Below are 26,544 nucleotides of genomic sequence, written 5' to 3'. Positions count from 1 at the left end.
GAGGATTAACAGATAAACAAAGAAAGCCCAGCAGGAGACGGACAAAGGCCAGCGCAGAGGCGGCCACTGAGGGGATGAGAAGTCCTGGACAGCGAGCGAAGCCTCAGGCCGCGTCCTCTTGTTTAAAATGCAGCCCAGGCCCCTGAGGACAACCCCGAGGTCACACGCGGTTATTTGGTTATTCCTGGAAGTTCTGAGAGCCTATGCAGTGCCCGGAGCTTAGTAGGTGCTCTAAGTGTTTCCTGAATGTTCCAGAATCGCTTGAGTAAGCAGCTGCGGGCCGGGCCTGGTCTGAGGTCAGGCTGTCTCCTGCCCCAGGACGGTGGGGAGAGGTGACCTGTGGCTCCCCTGAGGAAGAAGACTCCCAGGGGCTCTCCCTGCTGCACCCCCAGACCCCCTAAGGCCGTTCCTCCCATGGGAAGCCATGCCCAGTCCATCCCTGTGCCAACTCTTAATGCAACTCCTCTCCCTTCTCTCCCAACAAAACGCCCTACTCCCCCCTCCAAGCCTTCATGTTCTCAGCTGAAACCCAGGACCTGGGGCCCTTAAACCTGCGACGGGAAAGACCAGGTTCTGGGGTTAAGGAGAGCATTTTCCTCTTAGCCTCACGGGAAGGCTCATGTCACTAATCAGAAACAGGCCCAGACCGCCACCACCGCCATCCATCACGAGAGGGCCAGGGGGAAACACACACACCACACACACACACCATGTGCGTGCACACGCACACATGCACACCCACGCACACACATGTGCACACACACACATGCACACACACATACCCCACAAGTGAAATCAGAACCCCGGGCAGTGGACCCACCCCTTGGTTCCACAGGCAGTGAGGGAACAAGGGCTCCACAGAGACGGCGTTCAGACAAGGAGGCCGGGAAGTCGCCAGGGAGGTTGCCAGGCTCCGAAACATGCCTTCCTGGCTGCTCAGATGAGCCACTCAACGTGTCCCAATCTGCACTGTCCCTGTCTGCACTGTCCCCATCTGCACTGCCCCCGTCTGCACTGTCCACGTCTGCACTGTCCACGTCTGCACTGTCCCCGTCTGCACTGTCCACGTCTGCACTGTCCCCGTCTGCACTGTCTCCGTCTGCACTGTCCCCGTCTGCACTGTCCATGTCTGCACTGTCCCCGTCTGCACTGTCCCCGTCTGCACTGCCCACGTCTGCACTGTCCCCGTCTGCACTGTCTCCGTCTGCACTGTCCCCGTCTGCACTGTCCCCGTCTGCACTGTCTCCGTCTGCACTGTCCCCGTCTGCACTGTCCCCGTCTGACTGTCCCCGTCTGCACTGTCCCCGTCTGCACTGTCCACGTCTGCACTGTCCACGTCTGCACTGTCCCCGTCTGCACTGTCTCCGTCTGCACTGTCCCCGTCTGCACTGTCCCCGTCTGCACTGTCCCCGTCTGACTGTCCCCGTCTGCACTGTCCCCGTCTGCACTGTCCCCGTCTGACTGTCCCCGTCTGCACTGTCTCCGTCTGCACTGTCCCCGTCTGCACTGTCCCCGTCTGCACTCTCCCCGTCTGCACTGTCCCCGTCTGCACTGTCCCCGTCTGACTGTCCCCGTCTGCACTCTCCCCGTCTGCACTGTCCCCGTCTGCACTGTCCCCGTCTGCACTGTCCACGTCTGCACTGTCCCCGTCTGCACTGTCCACGTCTGCACTGTCCCCGTCTGCACTGTCCCTGTCTGCACTGTCCCCGTCTGCACTGTCCCCGTCTGCACTGTCCCTGTCTGCACTGTCCCCGTCTGCACTGTCCCCGTCTGCACTGTCCACGTCTGCACTGTCCCCGTCTGCACTGCCCACGTCTGCACTGTCCCCGTCTGCACTGTCCCCGTCTGCACTGCCCACGTCTGCACTGTCCCTGTCTGCACTGTCCACGTCTGCACTGTCCCCGTCTGCACTGTCCACGTCTGCACTGTCCCTGTCTGCACTGTCCCCGTCTGCACTGTCCCCGTCTGCACTGCCCACGTCTGCACTGTCCCCGTCTGCACTGTCCCTGTCTGCACTGTCCACATCTGCACTGTCCCTGTCTGCACTGTCCAGGTCTGTACTGTCCCCGTCTGCACTGTCATGCTAACAGGCACCCACAGGAGCCCAGCTTCTTCGTGGTTTTGACACCCCACAATCCATCCTCCCCCAGGAGCTCTGAACAGGGTTACTTAGCCACACCCTTTTATTAAGACACTGTGTTGTCTTAGTGGGAATGAGGGCTCGATAAAGAAGGGCTATCTTTGTTCATGAAATAGGGGACTGGCCACACCTCTGGGTGTCTGTGCAGAAGTTCTGGCAAGTGGTGTGCAGAGCTCTCTGCAAACCACCTGTCCCAAGAGGTCCAGAGAGCCCGGCAGGCATGCTCCGGTTGAGCATCGACCCATGAACCAGGAGGTCAGAGTTCAATTCCCGGTCAGGGCACATGCCCAGGGTGCAGGCTCGATCCCCAGTAGAGGGCGTGCAGGAGGCAGCCGATCAATGATTCTCTCTCAGCATTGATGTTTCTATCTCTCTTCTCCTCTCCCTTCCTCTTTGAAATCAATAAAATCAATATATATATATATATATATATATATATATTTTTTTTTTTTTTTTTATTTTTTTTAAGTACAGAGAGTCAAGTGCATCACACCAGGTTCTATTCAGAAGTCAACGTTACCTACAAAGGTCCCAGGAAGGATCACCTGAAATTCAGAGGACCATCACCTGTGGCCTTCCTGTCAGTCATATTCCTTCCTCTGTGGCTGAAGGCACTGTTCACGGGAGGAGGTGAGCCACCAGGTGTCCCTGAGCCTTGTATTGAGAGTGAGAGCTGAAATAGATCCCATGGTGTCTTGAGGGGAGTAGCGTCTTGGGGGGTGTAGCTAACACATGGACCTTCGGCACCTTGTACACCTTGTATCTTTCTTGAGCTTCTCTGGTCCCCTTCCAGGGAAAGGACTTTCTGCTCACCAGTCAATCCTGGAATGGCCTTCACGGATCTGGAACTATGTCTCCCCCAACAAATCGTTGTTGAAAAATAATGCCAGTGGGCCCTGGCCGAGTAGCTCAGCCTGTCATCCCAATATGCCAAGGTTGTGGGTTCCACTCCCGGTCAGGGCACAAAGAAGCAACTAATGAATGCTTAAGTAGGTGGAGCAACACATCAATGTTTCTCTCTCCCTGCCTCTCGCTCTAATAATTAATAAATACATTTTAAAAAATAACAATAGTAATAATGCCAATGTTTCACGGGGAGTACGCATTAAGGTAAAATGTATGAGAACGAGATTCCACCGCTAAGGAAAGCCATGCTCCCCGGCTCTCGGCTCTTCCCTTTACACATATCTAGGAAGAGGAAACAACTAGAAGTGGAACCAACAAAAAGAGGTTTTTGAGGAGATTAAAACAATAAAGGAGACCGGAGAACTCAGATGTTGGCTGCTCCGTCATTTTCAAATCATGGCTGGACTCCGTGACTTTCGACGCCTTGCCACAAATTTAAATCTTTTAACTTTTTGTTCCTGTTTTTGTTTATTTTTGAAATCTTGACTTGGCAGAATTTTGACGGATCTCGGCCAATGGGAACCTGCCCTCAGCTGGTGTTTGCATCTTCCCTCTTGCAAGCGCCCTGCTGGCCTCCGGGCTCATGTCACCCCCTAATCCGACCTCCTCATGCTCACAGCGCAGACCACCTACCACCCAAAGCGAATGAGGCTGACCCTGCGCCGAGACCTAGAAAGGAGGTGAGTTTCAGCCTCCTGAGGTTCTTGTGTCAGACCCGCACTCCCTTTCGGTGGAGCTGAGGAATAGAACAAGACTTCAACCTTTCCCCAGCGTCAGGCTCCCACACAAACTCAGGCATTTCCATAGCCCTGAGGCTCTCAAGCTCAGAGCACAGAAAAGGATGGGCGGGGCCCAGCCGGCAGGCCCGGTGGTTGAGCATTGACCTATGAACCAGGAGGTCATGGTTCAATTCCCGGTCAGGGCACAAGCCCAGGTTGTGGGCTTGAGGCAGTCAATCAATGATTCTCTCTCATCATTATGTTCCTATCTTTCTCTCCCTCTCTTCCTCCCTCTGGAATCAATAAAAACAGATACTTATCTGTTTAAAAAAAAAAAAAAGAGTAGGCAAGGGCTTAGACCAGGGGTGGGCAAACTTTTTGACTCGAGGGCCACAATGGGTTCTTAAACTGGACCGGAGGGCCGGAACAAAAGCATGGATGGAGTGTTTGTGTGAACTAATATAAATTCAAAGTAAACATCATTACATAAAAGGGTACGGTCTTTTTTTTTTTTTTTAGTTTTATTCATTTCAGCCGGGCCGGATCCGGCCTGCGGGCTGTAGTTTGCCCACAGCTGCTCTAGCCTGAGCTCACTGGTGACCTTGATTGAGGGTCCAGGGCCTGGAAAGAGAGAATGCTGTGTAAATAGTTGTGAAGAGGAGGAGGAGGAGGAGGAGGAGGAGGAAGAGGAGGAGGAGATGGAGGAGGAGGAGGAGATGGAGGAGGAGGAGGAGGAGGAGGAGGAAAGAAAGTCTCTTGGCCTCTCTATCCTCTTTCTTTCTTTGTCTCTTAAATGAAGTTAAGACAGACAACCCTGTCTCCAGCCCAGGACTCCTTAAAAGGATGCTGTGAGAAAGAAGGGAGCGGTGGCAGAGGCCGGCCCGGTCACCTGGAGAAAGCAGCTACACAAATATAAAGTTATATCAACTCATCCGACCTTCGGAAGAATCCATTTGGTCTCCCTCCAACAAAGCAAGACGCACGAAACGCGCTGGCGAATTTAGGAAAGGCGCTGCGCCACCGAACATGCTGCTGCCGAGTTGCCGGCGCTACTGTCATTTTTCTTAGCTTTACTGCAAACTGGGCCACGTAATTATCGTCACGTGTTAGTAACTGCTCTGCAGGGAGCCACTTAACGCGCCGCCCTCACAAAGATGTATTTGCCGGCTTCGTGTGTCTACTCAGTGACGATGAATGCCCTGGGAAACGTCCCAAACCAGCACAGGCACCAATCACACAGTCCCTTTCGCCCTGGCCAGTTTGGCTGCGGTAGGTACCAAAGGGTCCCGGGTTCGATTCCGGTCAAGGGCAGTTACCTGGGTTGCAGGCTCCTCCCCAGCCGGGGCCCTGGTCCGGGCACGTGCAGGAAGCAACCAATGGATGTGTTTCTCTCGCATTGATGTCTCTCTCTGTCTCTCCCTCTCTCTTCCACTCTCTCTACAATCAATGGAAAATATCCTCGGGTGAGGATTTAAAAAAAAACGGTCGCTTTGCACTGGTTTCTACAGAACAGGGTGACGTAGGTCCCACGCGTGACACACGCCACCCCGTGTGAGTGCAGAGGGAGGAGCTGACGGCGCCTGGCTGGCCAAGGCCGGGCTCCTCCTCAGAGGGTGGGAGGGAGGAGGAGAAAGAAGAAAAGGATGCTGGTCCGGGTCCCCAACCTGGCAGAGGTCCCTCACCTGCAAAGTGGGGACAGGAACCTCCCCAAGCCCCAGGGCAGCCGTGAGGAGGAGAAGTGATGTCGCACCCCACGTGCTCAGATGCATCTGGTGGTTAGATCCACAAATACCATCACAGTCACCCTCCATGAGCGATCCCGGGACAGCATCTTCCCGGGGACAGGCCGTGGGATCTCTCTCCCACGAACACTGATTTGTGGCACAGTCCGTGTTGCCGTGTGTGTGTCTGTGTGTGTGTGTCTGTGTGTGTGTGTCTGTGTGTGTGTCTGTGTGTGTGTGTGTTGAAATATACAGAATATAACATTTACCATTTCAACCACTGTTTAGTGGACAGTTCAGAGGCATTGAGTACACCAGGCCTATTGTACTCCACAACTTTTTTTTTTTTTTAGTAGATCTTTATCGACCTCGGAGAGAAAGGGAGAGAGAGAAACATCAATGATGAGAATCATGGATCGGCTGCCTCCTGCACACCCCCTACTGAGGACCAAGCCCACAACCTGGGCATGTGCCCTGACCGGGAATGGAACCATGACCCCCTGACCTCAGTGGTCAATGAGTCACACTGGCCGGGCTTCAGAACTTTCTTCATCTTCCCAAACAATCTCTTCGCTCATCTGAGCAACAGCTTCCATTGCCCCTCCCTCTAGGCCCCTCCCCCCCTGCAACCACCATTGTCCATCATTCTCCCTCCATGAATTCGACAGCTCTAGGTCTCTCCTGTAAGTGGAATCACACCGTATCTGCCCTTTTATGTCCGGCTACTTGCCCTCAGCATAGCGCCCTCAAGGCTCATCTACGTGGTAGCCTGTGTGGGAATGTCCTTTCTAAGGCTGGAGGGTGTGTCCGTTCCACTGTGTGAATCTGCCAGGCTTTGTTCATCCACTCGCCCACGACGGACACTTGCATGGCTTCTGCCTTTTGCTGCCGTGACTAACACGGTCGAGAATGAGGGCTGGTACTGCTACCTTGTCCCATGTGCATCAGCGTTTGTTAAAACGGGTGCACGAGTTTGACATTGTCGTGTCGCTTCTCATGAAGGCGCCACAGCGGGCTCCCCTCTTTGGACACTTGGGGTCTGGGCAAGGCTGCCTTTCTCAGGGTCTGCAGGCCTTGAGCTGTTTCTGTTCTCTGTGCATGAGGTTCCCTGGAAAGCCTTGCCTTTCTGGACTTCACTCCCCAATTCCACTCACCGTATGAGACTCAACTGAGCAGTCACCAGGTCTTTGCTGGTGCTGGTAATCCTCACCTGAGGATATTTTCCTATTGATTTTTCAGAGAGAATGGAAGGGAGGGGAAGAGACAGACAGAGAAACATTGATGTAAAAGAGACACATTGATTGGTTGCCTCCCACATGCCACCCGACCAGGCCTGGGGATAGAGCCGGCAACCGAGGTACATGCCCTTGACCAGAATCAAACCCAAAGCCCCTCAGTCCACAAGCCAGCGCTCTAACCACTGAGCAAACTGGCTAGGGCTGCAGGCACTACTTCTAAGAAACCATCTCTACCCGGCCATGCCATTCCTTAAAGGGGTGCTGTGCTGTGACAAAGTCCTGGCAATGGACTGAGACAATGGTCGGAGCAGTGGGGGCGCTGCTCCCCCGTGTGCTCCCAGCTGCACTCAGCGTGGTGTGTCTGTACCCACCCCGCCCAGCAGGCTGGGAGGGGCTCAAGGGCAGGGCTGTGTGTTAGCCATCTTTCTATCCCCAGCACCAGGCCCAGAGACCACACTGCTACACGGTAAAAGCCAAGAAATGTTGGGCAAGCAGAGGATCAGATAGATGGATAGAGAAATGGATAATGAGAGAATGAAAATGAATAAACTGAATGTTAATGTGCCCAATGAATCCTGGAGTCAGACAGCACCATCTAGATCAGTGATGGCGAACCTATGACACGCAAACTCATTTTTTTTTGGTTGATTTTTCTTTGTTAAATGGCATTTAAATATATAAAATAAATATCAAAAATATAAGTCTTTGTTTTACTATGGTTGCAAATATCAAAAAATTTCTATATGTGACACGGCACCAGAGTTAAGTTAGGATTTTTCAAAATGCTGACACGCCGAGCTCAAAAGGTTCGCCATCACTGACCTAGAGTGTAAGTTTTACTTTTCTGCAAGACGGCAGTTGGATACCAGCATTTAATGAACACCTACTATGTGCCAGACAAAACATGCCAATGAAGCAACAATTATTATTGTGTTTGTTTTTTTATTGATTTAAGAGAGGAAGGGAGAGGGAGAGAGAGATAGAAACATCAATGATGAGTAAGAATCATTGATCGGCTGCCTCCTGCACGCTCCCTACTGGGGATCGAGCCCACAACCCCAGCATGTGCCCTGACAGGGAATCGAACCTTGACCTCCTGGCTCATAGGTCGGTGCTCAACCACTGAGCCACGCTGGCTGGGCCGAAGCAACTATTATTAACCCCGTGAGACAAGTGAGGAAACCGTGACAGAAAGCAGTACATCCGTCCTTCTCTCCATTCAGAGCTGGTGAACGACAAAGCAGAGAACCCAGAGGGCCCGGCGCCGGGAGCCCCGCGTTCAACCACAGAAGCGATGCGAGGCCACACAACCCCGGTTCCTCCGTCTGCTGATCTACGCTTCCAACCTGCTAACGACTACAAAGGACATTCTGAGCTCTCCAGGCGGAAAGGTGAGGAACGATGTTAATAACGAATGGCATTCATTTAAACTGACAAATTAAATTAAATTCTGCCCTCTGTAAGCTTCACAGAGAGGGTCTGGACAGTCCACGACCCAACTAAAGAGACACCAAAGGATGCCCGTAGCCAGAGCCGTGAGCTCCACGCCACTGCTCTCCAGACCTGGCACGACCCCAGGGATGTCTGTGACAAGCCACCCTCTTCCTCGCCGCCCCGCACCGAATGATCAGGAGCCAGCAGCCGCAGGTGTCCTCTCACTTCAAACTCTGGGGCAGCCGCAAGCCCTTCCAGGAGAGAGAGTCCTTCATTCTTCCAGACCCTCCTCCCAGATGTGACCACGTGTCACCATCTCACCACTGTGCAGGGCCACTTCTCGGACAACAGGAGACACTGAACCTGAGGGGCCTGGGCCTGGGTGAGGGGCCGGGCCTGGGTGAGGGGCCCGCGTCTGGGTGAGGGGCCTCACACTTGCCCTCTTGGCTGAGTTCCAATCAGTGAGAATAAATTTCCTCCTGGAATCCCTGGGGCCCATTCTAAGCATCCAGTCTGTTATTCTGCAAGGCCAGAGTGAATACAACCGCATTAAGCTGAGCAAGAACAAGGGCATATCGACCAACAAGGAATTCAGGACCTCCACCAGCTGGTCCATAAATACCGAGACCAACACCACCCAGGGGAGCCCACGCTCACGCTCGGGTCCCTGTGATGTCACTCTTCCAGGGGACAGCGGGCGTGTCGGGGGACGGCAGTGTGTCACCCCAGGACTAGCCCGGGCATCACCTCCTGCCCCTCACCCCCTCCTTCAGCCCCAGTGACGTTCTCACTCACACAGTGGAAAGGAGACTGTTCTTTCAAAACACCAGAAATCGCCGGCCGGTGTGGCTCAGTGGGTGAGCACTGACCCATGAACCAAGAGTTCACAGTTCAATTCCCAGCCAGGGCACATGCCTGGGTTGCAGACTCGACTCGACCCCCAGTGTGGGGCGTGAAGGAGGTAGCCGATCAATGATTCTCTCCCCTCACTGATGTTTCTATCTCTCCCTCTCCCTTCCTCTCTGAAAACAATACAAATATATATATATATATATATATACACATATACATATATGTATTTATTTTTTTTTTAATTTAAAAAAAAAGACCAGAAATTGCCCTGCTGGTGTGGCTTCAGTGGTTGAACGTCAACCATGAACCAAAAGGTCCCCAGTTTTTTCTATGTCTCTATCCCTCTCCCTTCCTCTCTAAAAAATAAAAATAAATAAAAAATAAAAATATGTGTGTGTTTTAAAAAGGCCAGAAATCCTAGGAGAATTCGTGCATTTAAAAAATAATTACTCAGCACCAAACAAAACATAAACTAACAAGCTCCGATGACCACACGCCCAGGCCCAGAGTCCAGGAGATGCCAGGGCAGAGCATCTGCACAGAGAAACCCTCTCAGCGCCCGAGGGGGAGCGGGGAGCCGGGTGCTCCGGGCCCCGGGCAGCTCCTCCACCTCCGCGTCACCGCTACCTCCTTCCTGACCATCACAGAGGCAGGATGGAGACTCACCGATAACCACGAGACTCCATAAAGCGAAGTGAAGCAGCACCGTGACCACCGCAAACAGGCCACAGCCAGCACTTCCTTCCCGGGCTGCCCTCCACAGAGGCAGGGGCGTCTGGACATACGACGGCCGGGCCCTTTGTACTACACTGACCGCCCTGGCTGCAAAAATGCTCCTAAAGCCGCCGTTAGCGGCCGTGCCGCTGCCAGCCCTACCCCCTCAGCCCGCGAGACAGTCACGTCCTCCGGCTGAATGTCCTCGCTGCCTTGACCTCCCCTAGAAGCTGGGCCTCCTGAGACGGGATGCCCGTTACCTGCTCCTGGGTTCCTGCATCATGCACACAGGCAGGTAGGAAAGACCCCTCCTTGGCAATGTCACAAAGAATGACAGGAGCAAGTTTAGGAACAAGAGCCAGAGGCGCGATGAGAGGAGCAGCTGAGAACAGAATCCACGGGAGCACGCGGAGGGTTTGCTGGGCGGCCGGCGACCTGCTGAGCCGGGGTCCTGGCTGCGGTGCTGAGTCAGTGCAGAGACCCGGGTGCGAGGATGGGTCAGAAGTGAGCTTTGAATAGAGAAACATTCGCTCTGACGGCGGCCTTACTAGGAGAGGTGGGGGGGGGAGGGGGGAGCTGAGCCTCTATGAGGAGCAGGGTTTGGGCAGAGAGTCATGATGTGGACCTGCCTCATCTCAGAGTTGGAACTTTGAGGAAGATGTTGACATTTTTTTATTTTATTTTATTTTTCAAGTGCAAAAATAAAGTAAAAGAATGAGGGTAATGAATGGTTCCCTGCTGCTCGGTGCCTCCTCCTAATGAGCTCTGGGCTGCCCGCAGCCAAACGGAGTTCTGCTTTTCCTATCTGTGCTCCTCAAATACAAATATCAATTATTACCGTCGAAATAGGAGGGGAACAGTCACAGGAAGCAGACAGCTTAAGAGGCCACCTGGACTGATGATAAAGAAAAACGAAATCGGTAAGAACTTAATCGACCTTGCTGAGTCGCTTGCAGACCACAGCATCAAAAGCTGCAGGGTTATTATACCCGAGTCACGGGCACGGGAACTGTAAACATTGGTCGGGACAATTAGGGCCCCATCCAGATGCTTGAAGGAGTAGGAAAAGGACGGAGAAATCACAGGGGAGCTAAAAAGGTTTTGGGGGGGAAATTCAGGGGGAGAACTTGTTAGGAATGTGGAATAAAATGGCTGGAGTTCTGGTGTTCCTGGGTTGCTACCCACAGGAGCTCCCCACAAATTATTTCTAAATCCTAATGAGTACGGCACATTTTTATTTTTATTTTTTTATGTAGATGTTTTTATTAATTTCAGAGAGGGAGAGAGAGATAGAAACATCAATGAGAGAGAATCATGGATCGGCTGCCTCCTGCACGCCCCGCACTGGGGATGGAGCCCGCAACCCGGGCATGTGCCCTGACCGGGAATCGAACCGTGACCTCCTGGTTCATAGGTCGACACTCAACCACTGAGCCACGCTGGACGGGCAGCACATTTTAAAATGTAAAGCTAAGTTTGGGCTGTCAGAGAAGTAGGACAATACATTTTCTCAAGCATTCTTGGCCAAACTGCTTTTTTTAAATCCATTGTCCCTTTGTTTGCCCACATTGACTTCTGCTTACAAACTGAAGACAGTAAAGTAAACAGCTGTATTGAGAAGCGGGAAGAATCCTGTCCGTCCACTCATGGCCCAAATTCCAATCACCAGCCATGAGGGTGCTACCAGGACCGTCGTCCGGCTGGGCCATCGAGGGGACACGCCCTGCTGGCCGAGGCCCACAGACCTGGCAGCTCATGGACCGGCTTCGGGCTCCTGGTTCAGCCGGAGGCCATCGGGAACTGTGCGAAGCATCCCCTCTGGCATCGGGGGCACGAACGGGGCTCCATCCAGTCCGGGCTCCTCTGCAGCCTCAGAGACTCACACGCAGGCCTGGAAGGAGTGTAACGCCCTCGCGGTTTACAAAAGAGAAAGAAAGCGCAAGCCAGGGAGGCCACGTGCCTGGGATCGCGTGCTAGTTAGTGCTGGGGACTTCCTGCACCTCGTCTTATACAGGAAGTCCTTTTCTTTCTTTCTTTCTTTCTTTTTTAATTAATCCTCACCCGAGGATGTTTTTCCATTGAGTTTTAGAGAGAGTGGAAGGGAGGAGGAGAGACAGAGAGAGAGAAACAACCATGTGTCTCTCTCACATCCTTTGGTTGCCTCCGCACGTGTTCCCGGCCAGAGCCAAGGATCGAACCCTGGACCGGAATTGAACCCAGGACCCTCCGGTCCGCAGACCAAGGCTCTATCCACTGAACCAGACGGGCCAGGGCAGGGCAGTCCTTTTTAACCTAAACATCTGGGGTTGTAGACAATCTCCAGCCTAGCAACCACCCATCCCTTCATTTCCGTCTCTTTCTCCTCTCTCCTGCTTCCTCCCTCTCCTCCCTCCATCTTCTTCCTCACCTCTCTCCTCCCCCATCCATCCCTCAGCCCACGGAGCCACGGTGATGCTCACATTCACAGCTGTGGGGCCTCAGGGAGGACATTCCAGGCCAGTTCTTCAGCTGCCGGGTCCAAGACCAAGCCGTCCTCCACGGAAGACACACAACTGAGCCTGGCAACTGACTGTTGTTCTTTTTTTAAAAATATATATATATTTTTCCATTGGTTTTTAGAGAGTGGAAGAGAGAGGAGTAGACAGAGAGATATATCAATGTGAGAGAAACACATCGATTGGCTGCCTCCTGTATGCACCCCGACTAGGGCCCAGGCCGGGGAAGACCCTGCAACCAAGGTACGTGCCCTTGACCGGAATCGAACCTGGGACCCTTCGGTCCACAGGCCAAAGCTCTATCCACTGAGCCAAACCGGCCAGGGCTATTTTTCTTAAACAATGGTGGGTACTAGTTGTTTGCCTGGATTCAACTGTCCATTTCCTGTGTAACCATTTGGTTAGGAAGCTCAACGGTGTTGGCTGGTGGTGGTGGTTTCTGATCCGTTAATAAATCAGATTTGGATGCTGCTTGAAACCGCCAGTTGGGTGGCGTGGGGCGTGGGGAAGCAGTGATTACAGCGCCCAAGAAAGCAACCGCCATAAATAAGATGATAGTGTTCATGGGAAGGCACAGCCGTTCATCACTGCTCATTAAAAGGCGGAATTACGGCCCAGGAGCAGCTCAAGCTCGATGAGTTCCTGTGTTATCTTAGGGGGAAAACCCTGAATTAGCCATTACACACCTCAGACATCGCTCCGATTAGATAGAGAAGGACTGAAAGCTGACATCGGGCACTGCTGTGCTACAAGGTGGACCTGAGGTTGGCCTCTGCAGTTCGAGCTTTAAAAACAAAGCCATTTTCTGTGCAAGAACTAAGCGAAGGCTTTAGAACCATGCTGGATGGAGAGCTAAAACTCTTCCCAAGAAGTCCTTGTGGTGGTAACAGCACTGAGCTTAACTCCATTACGTGGAAAAGCTGGATTAAAAAGGCCCTCAGCATCCCCTAGTCTGTAACGCCTAAGCTATATTTAGATACAGTTCTGCTTATCAGAAAACACTCTACCCAGAGCCTCCGATAGGGTCCCCCATGGAGCAGCACAAAAATAGCGACTCCTTCTACCTCCAGCTCCTAAGAGCTGCCTGCACCGGTCAGCGGTCAGCGGCCAGCGGTCACGCCTGCTGCCAGCTGAGATGGTGCAGGAAATACTTCTGGGTGGGGGAGGGTGTCTCTACTTCCAGACTTCTCACGGGCTCTGGTCGGAATCGACGCGATAGGATCAGCAAAGCATAACTGCAGAGAAAACTGTCTGAGAAAGACAGCCCTGGATTGGAAGGCAGATAAGCCCAGATTCCTGGTGCGCAGCCGCGGGAGGGCTGCTCGCCTTCACCCAGAGCTGAGATGCCTCCCTGCCAGGCTCCCCGCAGGGCCGGGGCGGGGGGGGGGGGCAGGGCTCAAGGAGGGGGCTTCCCTCTGCCACAGACTCTCCGTCCATATTCATGGCGGCGCTGCTAAAAGGAGCCCCTGTTTGTGGCAACTGAGCTCTCAGAGCTTCTCCAGGGAGCCACCTGCTACGGGTGAAGGGAGGTCCGAGGTGCTGTACTCACTTGCAGGGGAGACAGGAAGGGGAGCTGGGTGGTTGCCTTTTCTCTGGCTGTGCTTTTCCCCGTGGTGTCAGGGCAGTGGCAATAGGAAGGGGAAAGGAAGAAGGAGAGAGAGGGAGTCTGGGGAGAAGAGATGGAGCCTGGGGAGGGGAGGGGAGGGGAGGAAGGGAGGGGAGGGGAGGGCAGGTACCCTTTTCTAAAATTCAACTTCATTGGGCCTGGCCTGTGTGGCTCAGTGGTTGAGCGTCAACCTACAAACCAGGAAGTCATAGGTTGGATTCCCAGTCGGGTTGTGGGCTCAATCCCCAGTGTGGGGCGTGCAGGAAGCAGCCGATCCATGATTCTCTCTCATCATTGATGTCTCTATTGCTCGCTCCCACTCCTTTCCTCTCTGAAATCAATAAAAAATAGATTAAAAAGTAAAATAAAATTCATCGTCGTTGGCATAAAGACAGGAGGCGACGGCTGAATGCCGTCTCACAACAGCCCTGTGCGGTGCCGTCACTGCCCCATTGTGCAGCGGAGTCTCCAGGCTCAGAGCGCTGAGCGGCCTCCCCAGGGTCACACGCTCGGTGAGGTGGCCTGCTCTGCACCAGGTGACTGACCAGGTCTTCACCTTTAAAGTCACAAGAGCTGAAAAAATGGGTCTCTCTTAACCTCTCAGAGTCTCCACACCTGGCATGCTGCCCCGGACGCCCTCCCCTCCCCGTCCACTCCCACGTCCACTGTCAGTGCCTGTCCTTCCCCAGGCGCCAGAATGTCCTAACCAAGACCCCCAGTGGCCCCCTATTTGCCAATTCAATGGGAACCTCAGTCCTCGCTCGCCTCCTTGGCCGTCCAGGTATCTGACCTCTTGTCACCTCTACCCCCTGAAGCTCTCTCCTCCCTCGGTTTCCCTGACACCCCGGTCTCCACGTCCCTGCCCTCTCTCTGGCCTCCCCTAGGTCTGTCTTCCCGGCTCCTCCAGCTACCCGTTCCTTCAATGTCAGTGAGACCCCGACTCCCTGCTCAGGTGTCTCCTGTCTCACCCTACACATGCTCCCGTCTGAGGATTCACCGCCTTCTTCAGGGTGATGTCTCCCAGAGCCACATCCCCAGCTCTGGTGCACCCTAGAGCCCCCCAACTTGGACCCCTCTGGAACATTCCACCTCAAGCTCTACAGAGCCCAGCCCAGTTTTATTGTCCAGTTTTATTGTCCACAGCCATCCTCAGAAATCAGACCCACAGTAACAAAAATCCTGTCTGTCTGTCTGTATTCTCCATTTCCATGAACGGCAGCCCCATCCGCACCCTTGCCCCGGCCAGAAGTCTGGGAGGACGCCTAACCTCCTCCTCTCCCTCCCACCACAGCTCCACTGCCACCTTCATGGGTTTTCTGGGCACAAAGGTTGGCCAGGTCCACGCGGTCCCTTCATTCCCGCTGCTACTGCCTCAGTTCAGGTCGGCGCCATCTTCCACTCGGGCCAGGGGGCCTCTTACCCGGACTCCAAGACACCGTTCTCCCACCCACCGTCCCTCTCACCATCAGAGCAATCTCTCCTACATGAACATATCTGATCACTGCACCCCCTTCCTGGAGGCCCTTGAATGCCTGCCCATGGCCACAGGATAATATCAGCCTGCAGCCTGCAAGGCCCTTCAGCCTGGGACCCTTCTGGAACATTCCTTCCCAGCCTGTCACTCACCCACGCAAACACCCTGCTATGGTGACGAGACACCGCCGGTTCCCAGGAGCACTGAGCTCGCACGACCTCCTTGTGCCCTCGGCCTGGAGTGTTGGTGTGTCACCCTGTTCACAAGGCCACCCCTGCTCACCCTTCCAGTCAGCTGGTGCCTCGCCCAGCAGCCTGCACAGCTCCAGCCTGGCACTCAGCACACCGCACTGCAACTCTTTGGTTCCCTGTCTCTCTCTGATAATAGACTCCAGGGGAAGAATTTTAGCCTTTTTTACAGCTTGATTATAATGTGGCACAGTACTGTAGCTGGGCACATACGCGGGAGTAAAAAAACGCTTACTGGCAAATGAATATGAAAGCAAAAACAGTTTGGCTCAATGGATAGAGCATCGGCCTGTAGTCTGAAGGGTCCCAGGTTCGATTCCAGGCAAGGGCACATTCCCGGGTTGTGGGCTCGATCCCCAGTGTGGGGCGTGCAGGAGGCAGCCAATCAATGATTCTCTGTCATCACTGATGTTTCTATCTCTCTCTCCCTCTCCCTTCCTTTCTGAAATCAATAAAAATATATTGAAAAAAGAAAGCAAAAACAATAAATAAAATATTAGCAAACTGAATCCAGCAACATATTTAAAAAATACATTGTGGGGTTTATTACAGGAATGCAAGGATGGTTCACTATTAGGAAATCAATTATAATTCACAATAATAATAGATAGAAGGAGAAAAATCTTATGATCATCTCCCTAAATACTGGAAAGACATTTGGCAAAATATAACACCCATTCCTCATTAAGAACACAAAGTAAAATAGAAATTGATGGTGATTTTCATATGTATTTATATCACTACCATTTAACATTGTATTGGAAGCATTAATCAATGTAACAAACAAGAGAAAATCACTAGAGGAATAAAAGCAGCAAAGAAAAAGAGTAATGACATCTCTATTTGCAGGAGATAAATTCTTTTGAAAATTCGAGTACCAATTTTAAAAACTAATGAATACATTAATAAAATGTAATAAGGTAATAGGATATAAAATTTATATATAAATCACTACCCTTCTTACATATAAACAACTATCAATTAGAAGAGCTAATGCAAGTGAAGAGCTCATTTGTAATAGCAACAAAAGATATAAAACCTAAGAATAAATTGGGCAAAAAAATGTGCCAAGCCTATAAGAGAAGAACCTCTAATACTGTTGAAAAGTAGACTTGTTCAAATGGAAAGACGTTCCACATCCTTGGGAAAGATTCAACATCATAACGATGCCAACTATCCCCCAGGTTAATATACAAGGTGACCGTCAGCCTCCACGTCTTGGCATCTCGGCTCTCGTCACTATTCCCTCGACTCTGTGGACACACTCATATCCCAGCGAAGCAGAGGAGGGGCGAGTCCACGTGAACTTGGTGGTAAAGGGCTCTGGGTGACGCTTTCATGGGGACGGACGTCAGCAGGAGCTTCTTTTTTTAAAAAAACTTTTATTTAGTTAGTTTTTTTATTGATTTCAGAGAGGGAGAGAGGGAGATAGAAAGAGCAATAGTGAGAGAGAATCATTGATCGGCTGCCTCCTGCAGGCCCCGCACTGGGGATCGAGGCCGCAACCCGGGCTTGTGCCCTGACCGGGAATCGAACCCTGATCTCCTGGTTCATAGGTCGATGCTCAACCACTGAGCCGCACCGGCCTGGCCCATTACTATTTTGATAAATATTTCCAAAGTAATTTAGGAATGCCGGTGTATTCTCCCTCCCTTTGCATCTCTGCGAACACACTTTAAGGTGTTTCTGATTGCGCATGTCAGTATGAATGGTCAGGGGCAGCCCTTCTAGAGGGTAAGAACATAGAGGAGGTCGACCAACGAAACAAGAAAAGATGCTACGATCAGCCTGTGACTCAAGACAGTGGTTAAAAGGAAGTCGGCGTTGCATTCCAGAAAAGAGAGTGGACCCTCAGGGCACCATCCGTTGGACACCTTGGCCAGGAACGAACAGAGCGGAAGTCCGGTAGCCCCGCTGACCTGGCCCTGGGCCGCCGGCTGGAGATCAGCACAGACAGGGCGGACAACAGCCTCAACGGAGAGAATGTTAAACACGAGGAAGGTCCTTTTCCCCCATTTCATTCCATCCGAGAAAATGACTCAGCTCAGAATCTTGACAGCTCACAGACTTTTCCCACCCACCCCCCACCATCTGTGAGCCCAGGAAAAGGCGTCGGAACGTACTCTCTCGCGCACAGCTTCCCACTCGGGCAGTTACAGTAACAGTGAGTGACCCTCGATGGCATTGGGGTGCAAGCATCTTGGGGTTTCTCTGTTCCCTGCATCTTCAATGCTGCTTCCTTTTGTGACTTAAATCATTTCGATCACCTGGAAATCCGAGGGTAAAGGAATCAGGTTCGCCTTCGCTTTGCTATGAGATTCATGTATGTTCATGTGGTGCAACCCAGCACAGTGCCTAGCACCTACCGATGGTAATTGTGAGCCATTTATAATCATCATCGTTACCGTCGCCATTACTACTCGCTGATGAATAGTACGATCTCTGAGACGCCAACGAGCAACAATAATGTTGCCTAAATTCTATTGACTTAATCCCTCCAAATGCTGACAAACGACTAGCCTCGGCCATTTAAAAATCACATTTCTAATGCAATAATCCTATCTGCAGAGAGTGTGGGAGGAATTACTACAGGCCAGGGATTCTTACAAAGTGAATTAAGTCACTATAAAAATTGACCTAGTTGGTTCACAATTAAAAGTCTGGTAGAATGCAATGCCATCATTCCATAGCTCACTAAGCCTTAAAGAAGAGGTTTCTGCTCACATGTCTCTACTAGGAATGTTCTTACAATCCCTCAAATGTTTCAGAAATATTTTTTTGAATGATAAATGCTAACGGGACTTTTCCATTACTGATAGGATCTATTAGCTGGTCCTTTATCTCGACTACTTCCGAGATAGAAAAGATTCGAATGAAGCTTTCCGAAAATAGTCGTGTGTCCTTAGATTTCCGATAGAATTTTCTCACAATTAATAACTATTGAAAAAGCGGTGTATTTTATCTACTTACAGAGTGTCTTACAATGGCTTCCAGGGGACCTTTTAAATGGAGTTCTTTTTCCACCCCCCGTTTGGAGCTGGGAAAATGCGAACGTACAGATGAAATCTCCAAGTCTAGACTCACTTGGGCCCCGGCTATTTCGAGGCCACGCTTGGTGTTTTTAAACCCCGTGACACATTCTTTCCTTTCATCTCGGTGACTCCTGGCCACCCTTCTCAGTGTGTCTGGCTAATCTTCCTGGTATTTCTGGGGCATAAATGGACCCGGAGTATGTGACTGAGAACAAATCAGATAGGAATGTCTTCCTGGTCCCTTTTTTTTTTCTTTTTTTTTTACATAAAAGAAGATTTTCTTTTATTGATATGGAAATGAACAGATGTCTGATAACCTCTCGCCAAGCTGGACCGTTTTTGCTTACTCCAGGGAATTCCTTCGGGCTGAGGTTTCGCAGGGCTGCTCTGCGGCTGGTATCGGAATGATCCCGGCTCGCCCAGAACGGGAGACTCATGCCTTGGCCCCTGTTCCTGGCGCGGTGCCTCGACTGTGTATAAAACAGGAAGGGCGCGCTTGCCAGTGGATGTAAAACGGTTTTATATTTACACATGGAAACGCTGCAGTGGGTAAGAGGGCTGTTTTACTTAAAATCCCAACACTTTGCAAATCACATTCCTTTGTGTTTTTCTCACCACTTCCACTTCCCAGCTAGGAAAGAACTGATCTTCCCCAGGCGGTCCTTTCTCACTGGCCGAGGGGGTAACAGCCAACCCGAGTGTTTCACAGTCTGCCACCGGGCGCGGGTCTGGGCCCGGCCAGGTAAGCTGCCATCTGAAAGGCTGAGTCCAGGGCATTATTAAGGGTTATGTGAGCTCACAGCTGGCACATCCTACACCTGAGTCTGTGTTTTCCTAAATCTGCCTCAAACTCAACGCACGGCACCAAATCCATTACCAACGTCCTTCGCTCTGAGCTCCACCCAAACCTGGGTCTCCTCCCACTTCCTGCCTCAGTTAACATGACCCCCATCCCGGAAGTGGTCACCTGGCTACAGAGAATGCTCAGGAGTGGGGGGTCACTCCACAGGCCCCGGAGTCCCTAACTCCTGGGATCAGTCAGACCCCCTGCATGGGCCCACCAGCACTTCATCTCACCTTCTTTTTTTAGATATATTTTTATTGATTTCAGAGAGAGGAAGGGAGAGGGAGAGAGAGATAGAAACATCAATGATGAGAGAATCACTGATCGGCTGCCTCCTGCACGCCCCACACTGGGGATGGGGATGTGCCCTGACCGGGAATCGAACCTGTGACCTCCTGGTTCATGGGTCAATGTTCAACCACTGAGCCACGCCAGCCTGAGCTCACCTGACCTTCTTAACCAACTGTCCTAGAGACACAACTCGGGGGACTCAACAGGGCTTCTACCTACCAGGGGCACCGCACGAGAAATCGTATGCCGGTGTGATATTTGGGAAACGCTCCGACGAAAGTAGAAACTGAAAGCAGATGTTTTGTAAGAAAAATCTTACATCCCAAGAAACATAAACAAACCAACCAGACTCTTGTCTAATAATGGCCGACGCTCACGTCCATCTGTGAAGAATGGAGCAGTTTTCTAACCCCATCTCAGGTAATTTTCATGACATTCTAACTGTGAGTCATTGTCTTCCTTCCTGTGTCGGTGGGAAAGTGAAACATACAGGGAAAAACCGTCGGACTCAGTGTCACAAAAGTAATCAGCGCTGGAGAAAGACCTAAACCCGAATCACCCCAAAACGATAAGGTTCTGGACGTGCTGGTCCGGCCCGCCCAGGAGACTGCTAGCACCACCTCGCAGAATGTAATACTCTATCTATGAGAAAATATTCCCCCCAGTACAGCTAAGCATCGTAAGCGAATTACAAAGGTGATTTTGGCTAATCACCCTCCGAAACACGCCCTTATCTTCCAGGCTCTTCCTCCGGAGGCCGAACTACATGCTGGAGCCACATGACACTCTTGTTCTAATGAAACTTAACGCCTCCGCCCTGAGGGCTGAAGAGTCCCCAGTTCGCTCATAAAGTCTGCTCTGGGAGGAGGAAGGTCTTGTCTCCGAGTTACATGGGCCTCCGCCCGTGGTGCTCGAGAGAACACTGGAGAGAGCACAGCGCTTATTTGATTAAAACGTTGCAAACTTCCGAGGTGTGATGAAAATTGCACCTAATCCGGTACCGATGCTTTAGGAAGGAACACTAACACTGAAATTGTTGTTCCCGGAGACATGCAGGATACTTTTAGTTGACGTTGTTGTTTCTAACAACAAGGTGATCCAGATCCCCCCTGGCTCTCATGGAGTTGTGGGCACTCCCTGTACCACCGTCATGCTCCATCATGCTATGTCACATATGAAGCTCCAGGCACTGTGTGATATTCCCATGTACACCCACCACGACCCCGTGTGACTGTCCCCGTGGGCGTGGGGCACTGAGGCGTAGGAGACCCATCACTGTGACAATACGATCCGTCTCCCAGCATCTCCTTTATTTCATCCCGTAACTAACACTGGAAAATATATTGAGCTGCCCGCTGCGACCCTGTGAAGGAATCTCCCAGGTTGCTTCCATAGAACCAGAACTCTCCTTGTCACGTGACCCCACAAGGCAAGATGGATGGATCTACGTCCAACATTTGTTTCTTCTTCCAATCGATTTCCTTCCCTTCCTCCATTCGTGGGAGAAGGGTATATTTTGATTTCCCTTTGCACACAAGAGCACTCAAACATGAAGCTATTAGAGGAATGAGTCCTACAGAAGCATGAACAGGCTCAGAGGGAAGGCAGGGGAGGATGGGAGGGGAGAGATCAACCAATGAACTTGTATGCCTAACCCATGGGCACAGACAATGAGGTGGTGAGGCGGGGAGAGATGGGAGTAGGCTGGAAGAAGTTAATGTAGGGGGCGGGAAGGAGGACCTATGTAATATTTTCAACAATAAAGATTTAAAAAATGCGTCCTCAAGAATGTTCTAGAATGATCTGGAAGACTGCAACTTATTAGGACTTCCAAATATCAGATGTTCTCTATTTAACACCCAAGGTTCTCCCAAATTTATCACATGGTCTGGTCTGGTTATTCGCTCTCACAGCACCCCACACTCGTCTTGGTAAAAGAATAAATCATGAATTGTGCATTTTGTGGTTAATGTCTGTATCCTCAGTGAGGACATAAGCCCCACGCGGACAAGGACTGTGGGTACCTGTGATTCCATTGCTGTGCTCAACACGGCGCCTTGAATGCCATAGGAAATCAAAGAACATTGACAAATGCTCCAAAGAGCTTAAATAAATCTGCGAGTGAAGAAACCGTGTGAAAATGAAGGAGGGAAGGAAGTCTTAGACTCCCTGAGATGTGTTCTTGGGGTTGTATCACCAAACTGCCAAAATGGCACGCTGACAGCAATCCACGAGTTAATTATTCCGGAGGTAAATTCGGGATTCACAAAACCAATTCTCTGGGTGGTGATCCTCCCCGTTTAGAGTTTTACAGCGTCTGTGGGCGTGGTGTTTGCTTCATGTAACCCTCGCACATGACACCATCAATGCGCGTGTGTTTGGACAAGCAGGTGAGGCAAACAGAGGCCGCTGTCCCTGAAGTCCACGACTCGTAACCACAGCGTTTCAAGTCACCGAAACATAAATTAGAAACGCCATTGAACAAACCCTATCAGACCCGCACAGCCATCCACTGTGTTCTTGCTATTTTAACCACCGATAAGAACTCTTTGAAGCGCAAGAGTCAATATTATCATTTGATAGCACTTGGGCCCAACCGCGCAAATACAACCGCATTGTGCTCCGCGCTGGGGGCCCGCCGGGTTGCCATGGGGAGCCCCGTGAGCTCGGTGCTGGAGCCGCCCGGGGGTAGCGGTGCTCCCCGGGGCTCCCACCCTGCGTCTGCCCGGACAGAGTGGACGCTGGGGGAGATGCTGGCTTTTGTGATCTCGGCAGGAAGGGAGGACCACAGACAGGCAAGGAGAGGCACCAACCCCGCTCGCTTTTACTTCCCCACCCGCGTTTCTGGAAAGCATCGCGGGTGGGTGGGGAGAGAAACCTCCGAGCCGGCCAGCAGCCCGGCGCGGGGTGGAAGGCAGGACTCCCCGGAGCGGGTGTCGGCGAGTCCCCGGCCAGCCCACCCTCCACCCCCCAGCAAAGGTTTGCGGGCGCGCGGGGAGAGGGGCGCAGCGCCGCGCAGGTCCAGCAGGATGGCGGGCAGGTGCGGGGATCACAAAGGGGCTCTCCGGAGTGAGGGACAGCAGGACAAGTCACCTGAACACCCCCCACCCCCGTGGGCGGTGAGGCCCCAAACGTGGAAAGCCCGCGCGCTCTGCGCCCCACCGTGTCCGCGCGCAAGAGACGGGCGGGGTCGCCCCCGAAGCCGGCCCGAATCCGCCCCACCGGTGCAGCGGCCCCGGGGTGCGAGGCCAGGCGCGCAGCGGCCGCGGGAGGGGCAGCCGCCGGGGGCTGCGGGGCTGCGGACGCCCCGGGCCGGCCCCCGCCCCCCGCCCCCCGCGCGCGGCTCACCTTGCCCGGGAAGGGCCCCGGGAGCAGCAGCTGCAGCGCCTGCCTCTTCAGCTCCACCAGGCGGGCGTTGCAGTTCTCGCACCAGACGCCGCGGTCCGAGCCGGGGGAGGAGCCGCCGCCGCTGCCCGAGCCGGGGGAGCCGGTGCCGAAGCCCGGCGAGCCGCCCAGGGAGCCCGGCGAGCTGGTGCCGATGCCCGGGGAGGCGGGGCCCGGGGAGCCGGTGAAGGAGCTGGGGGACGAGGTGCCCGAGCCGGGGGACGGGGTCCCCGACGAGCCGAGCGCCGAGCCCGCGCCCTCGGGGGTGGGCCGGCTGCCCGCGCGCGACTCCTCGTAGGCTTTGCGGTACCAGCTCTCGGGGGAGAAGGGCGCCGCGGGCTTGGTGGGCGAGCAGACTTCATTCACCTGCGGGGAGACACGCCGGGGTCAGGGCGCCCGCCCGGGACTGCGCGCCGCCGAGGGCCCGGCCGAGCCCCGCGGCCAGATCGACCGCGTTAAATGCTCCCTAAGTGAGTCCCCAACGCCCCGGGGCTCCCAGCGCCGTTCCCGGGCGCCGGCGGGGGAAATGGCTCGCTCGGGGGGCGGGGGAGGGGGGTCCCTTGGTTTCTGCAGGGGGACCCAGAGACTCAGAGCCCCGCGCTTTTGAACCCGACACCCACCCAGCCAGAGCCCTGGTTCGGGATCCTGGGAGCCGCTATCCCGGGGTGGGCGGGAGGGGGAGGGGGCTGCGACTTCATTCATTCATTCGGGGTGCAGCCTCTGGATCCCGAAGGCACCGGGAAATGATCCCAAGGAACCGCAGGGAATCCACGGAAACCCCTCCCGCTCGGCGCCGCTCTCCCTTTCAGTGCAGGAATGCTGGAAAGTTAGGGGTGCGGGAAGGGGAGGCAGGCGAGGGCTGAAAATTCCCAGCGCCGGGCGAGTGTGCGGGTCCCCGCGACAGACCCGCCTCCGCGCACGCACGCCCGGCGGCGGCGCCTCGGAGCCGGCGGAGAGCTCGGAGCCGCCCTGCCGCGCCGCGCGGCTCCCGGGAAGGGGGACCCCGGCCGCCGTGGGTCTGGAAACGCGCCTCCGCCTCGTACCCGTCACAACTTACCCCGTATTTCTTGCCCCTGGTGGAAACGGCGAGCCTCTCTTTATTCCCAGCGACCGAATTCATGGTGGCTTTTCCAGAAGAGAGTCTAATGGTCCCCCAGCGCTACATTCACAAGGTCTGCAGCCCAGAAGGGTCTCCGGTGGCGGGGGGCTGTCCTCTGGTCCTCAAGTCGAGGCTCCTTAATTGGGGGGAGGGGGCGTAAAGGCACACGGGCCCCCGAAGTACGAGCACCAATTTGCAGAAGGGGCTGGAGCGGGCGGCTTATCCTTTCTTCAAATACTGCTTCCCCGCATCCTCTTCTGCTCCTCCAGCCACACGTTCCCTTTCCACGGTCACAGCCAGATCACCGGCTTTTCCCGCAGCCGAGGAAGTCCGTGCTCCTCCACGCGGGAGAGGAGGCTCACAATCGGGGCACGTGGCCGCCGCGGAGAAGGTGCGCGAGCCCCCGCCGGGCCCCCGCCAGCGAGCCGGCTGTGGGAGCTCCTCTCCTCCCCGCAGCTCGGTAACTGAGTTCAAAGAAATTCTCCCAAAATATAAAGATCCAGCTCGGGGAGGAGCCTCGGCGTGTGCGAGCCAATATCCGCCGGCCCGCGCCGCCTGACAGCCGCGCGAGGGCAGGGAAAGGGGCGGCTCGGCGGGCCGGGCGCCGTCCGCGGTCAGAGCGCGCGTGTGCGCCCGGGCGCAGCGCGGAGCGTGGGGACCCGCGGCCCCGCCGCCCGGGAGCCCGCCGCCTGGCTGCCGCCGCCGCGCCGGCCCGGCTCCATTTTAGGTTGCGGCGCTCCTGCCTGACATCGGGAGGCCGCGAGCCGGCGGGGGGAGGGACCGTAAATCTCGCTCCTGGCGGGGAAGTTCCCGGCGAGGGGCCTGCGTCCAGGGCTCTAATGAAACGCCGCCGCGCGCGCCGGGGCCGAGGGGCCGCGCCGAGCCCGCGGGGCTGGACCGAACTGCGCCCGCGCCTCCCCCGCCCCCAAGTTCTTTCTCTTCCTGGCGAGGCGTGCAGTTCTGCCTTTGAAACGCCGGGAAAAGGGATTGAGTCACAAACAAGTCCGCAAACGCGCCGGGTCCTCCCCCCGCCCTTTGTTCTCCCAGTCCTTCCCTGCAAACCTTTTCTGGAATGGCCCTACCGACCCCCGGCCGGCCACGGGCCCCCTCCCAAGGACACCCCCCCCCCCCAGCCCGAGGAGCGGGGTCCCCACCCGCCCAGCCCCTATCTGCGAGGTGCCCAGTCGCCCAGCGCTGGGACAGGGGATCCCGAGATCGAGAAGGCAGCGCAGGCAGGGGAAACTGAGGGATTCGCCGCTGCACACGCACGGCGCGACGGCGCGGGCCTGGAGAGGGGTGTGTGCGAACTGGACTTGGCCTCGCCTCGCCGGGCTGGTGCCCTCAGCACCCGTCCTTCCATATCTTCCTTGGGACCCACGGAGTCCCGGGCGCGCCAGTCATCGCCCCCTCTCGGACCCCCCACCCACCCGAGGCGCAGCGCCCGGGAGCGCAGGAAGCCAGCCTCGCCGGGCTCCACACGTGGCTGCTCCGGGGAGTCATTTTTCATTTCCCGGGAGTACATTTCTCCTGGTGAGCCGGCGGGTCTGTTCTTTTGTGACCTTTAATTAACACCCCGCGGGACGCCTCTGCAAGGACCGGCCCGGGGTGGGGGTCACGTGAGATGTGCTGGCATCTCGGCGCCCGGAGAGACCCGGCCTGGGGTAGGCGAGGGCGCAGAGGCCCGTTGGTGCCTTTCTGTCACTAGCTTCCTTCTGTGATGGGGAGGGGCAAGAAGACAGCTTTCTGGGGTGCTGGAGCCTGGAACCCCGGGCAACGCCCCCCCCCTCCACACACACACACACAGCCTGCCTCCCTCGCGCTGCCATCCCCGCTGCCATCCACCCACCCTCCCGCCCGCCACAACCCTTGCGTGGGGATATTACAGTCACCAAAGCGAGGAATGGAGGTCAAAATGAAGATGTCGAGAACAGGGCGCAAGTTTCCTTTACGTTCCTACTTGCAATTGAAAAGCGATTCTATCAAAAGAAGGCCTTGGGGTCGAGGGGTGGGGGGCGGGGACACCTCCAGGCAGCCCACGCCAGATCCCAGCGGCATCTGCTCTCCGGGGAGATGGGGCGGGAAACGGCATCGCCATTAGCTACGCGCTGCTTATGAGCCGAAAAGCAGCGTATGGCCGGCGACGTGGACGGCCCGGGTCGGGGACGGCGGGGGGTCCGGGGAGGGCCACCGTGGAGACCGAGGCCCACCGCTTGTCTGATTTGCATTCCCCAGTGGCTGAGTCCCTAAAACGTGTTTGGTGAGCTCGGAGCGCCCTCTGTTGATCAACGTTTACAGTCGCAGGCCCCGCAAGAGAGTTTGGATTTGAGGCTTTTAAAACGTGGATGTA

General features: G+C 54.4%; 1 protein-coding gene across 1 annotated transcript; it reads right to left on the bottom strand.

The window, feature by feature from the left end:
- Positions 1-949: 949 nt before the first annotated feature.
- LOC138999349 (uncharacterized) lies at positions 950-24,635 on the bottom strand. Its single transcript, XM_070401462.1, has 3 exons — positions 24,156-24,635; positions 23,063-23,464; positions 950-2,083 (listed from the first exon to the last, which is right to left on the bottom strand). Exons 1-3 carry the CDS (start codon positions 24,216-24,218, stop codon positions 950-952), a joined length of 1,599 nt encoding a protein of 532 aa, XP_070257563.1. The 5' UTR covers positions 24,219-24,635.
- Positions 24,636-26,544: the final 1,909 nt, after the last annotated feature.

The sequence above is a fragment of the Myotis yumanensis genome, unplaced genomic scaffold (assembly GCF_028538775.1).
Source record: "Myotis yumanensis isolate MYYU_CA2020_CCGP unplaced genomic scaffold, mMyoYum1.0.hap1 SCAF_22, whole genome shotgun sequence".
In the NCBI taxonomy this organism is placed as follows: domain Eukaryota; kingdom Metazoa; phylum Chordata; class Mammalia; order Chiroptera; family Vespertilionidae; genus Myotis; species Myotis yumanensis.
This window is presented reverse-complemented; position numbering and strand designations above follow the sequence as displayed.

Excerpts from the sequence above, each read along its gene's own strand:
- LOC138999349 (XM_070401462.1), bottom strand. The coding sequence starts at position 24,218 with ATGAATTCGGTCGCTGGGAATAAAGAGAGGCTCGCCGTTTCCACCAGG. Across the intron at positions 23,465-24,155 it reads CCAGGGGCAAGAAATACGGG|GTGAATGAAGTCTGCTCGCC; the intron begins GTAAGTTGTGAC and ends GTCTCCCCGCAG. Across the intron at positions 2,084-23,062 it reads CGGGGCCCTTCCCGGGCAAG|CATGACAGTGCAGACGGGGA; the intron begins GTGAGCCGCGCG and ends GGTGCCTGTTAG.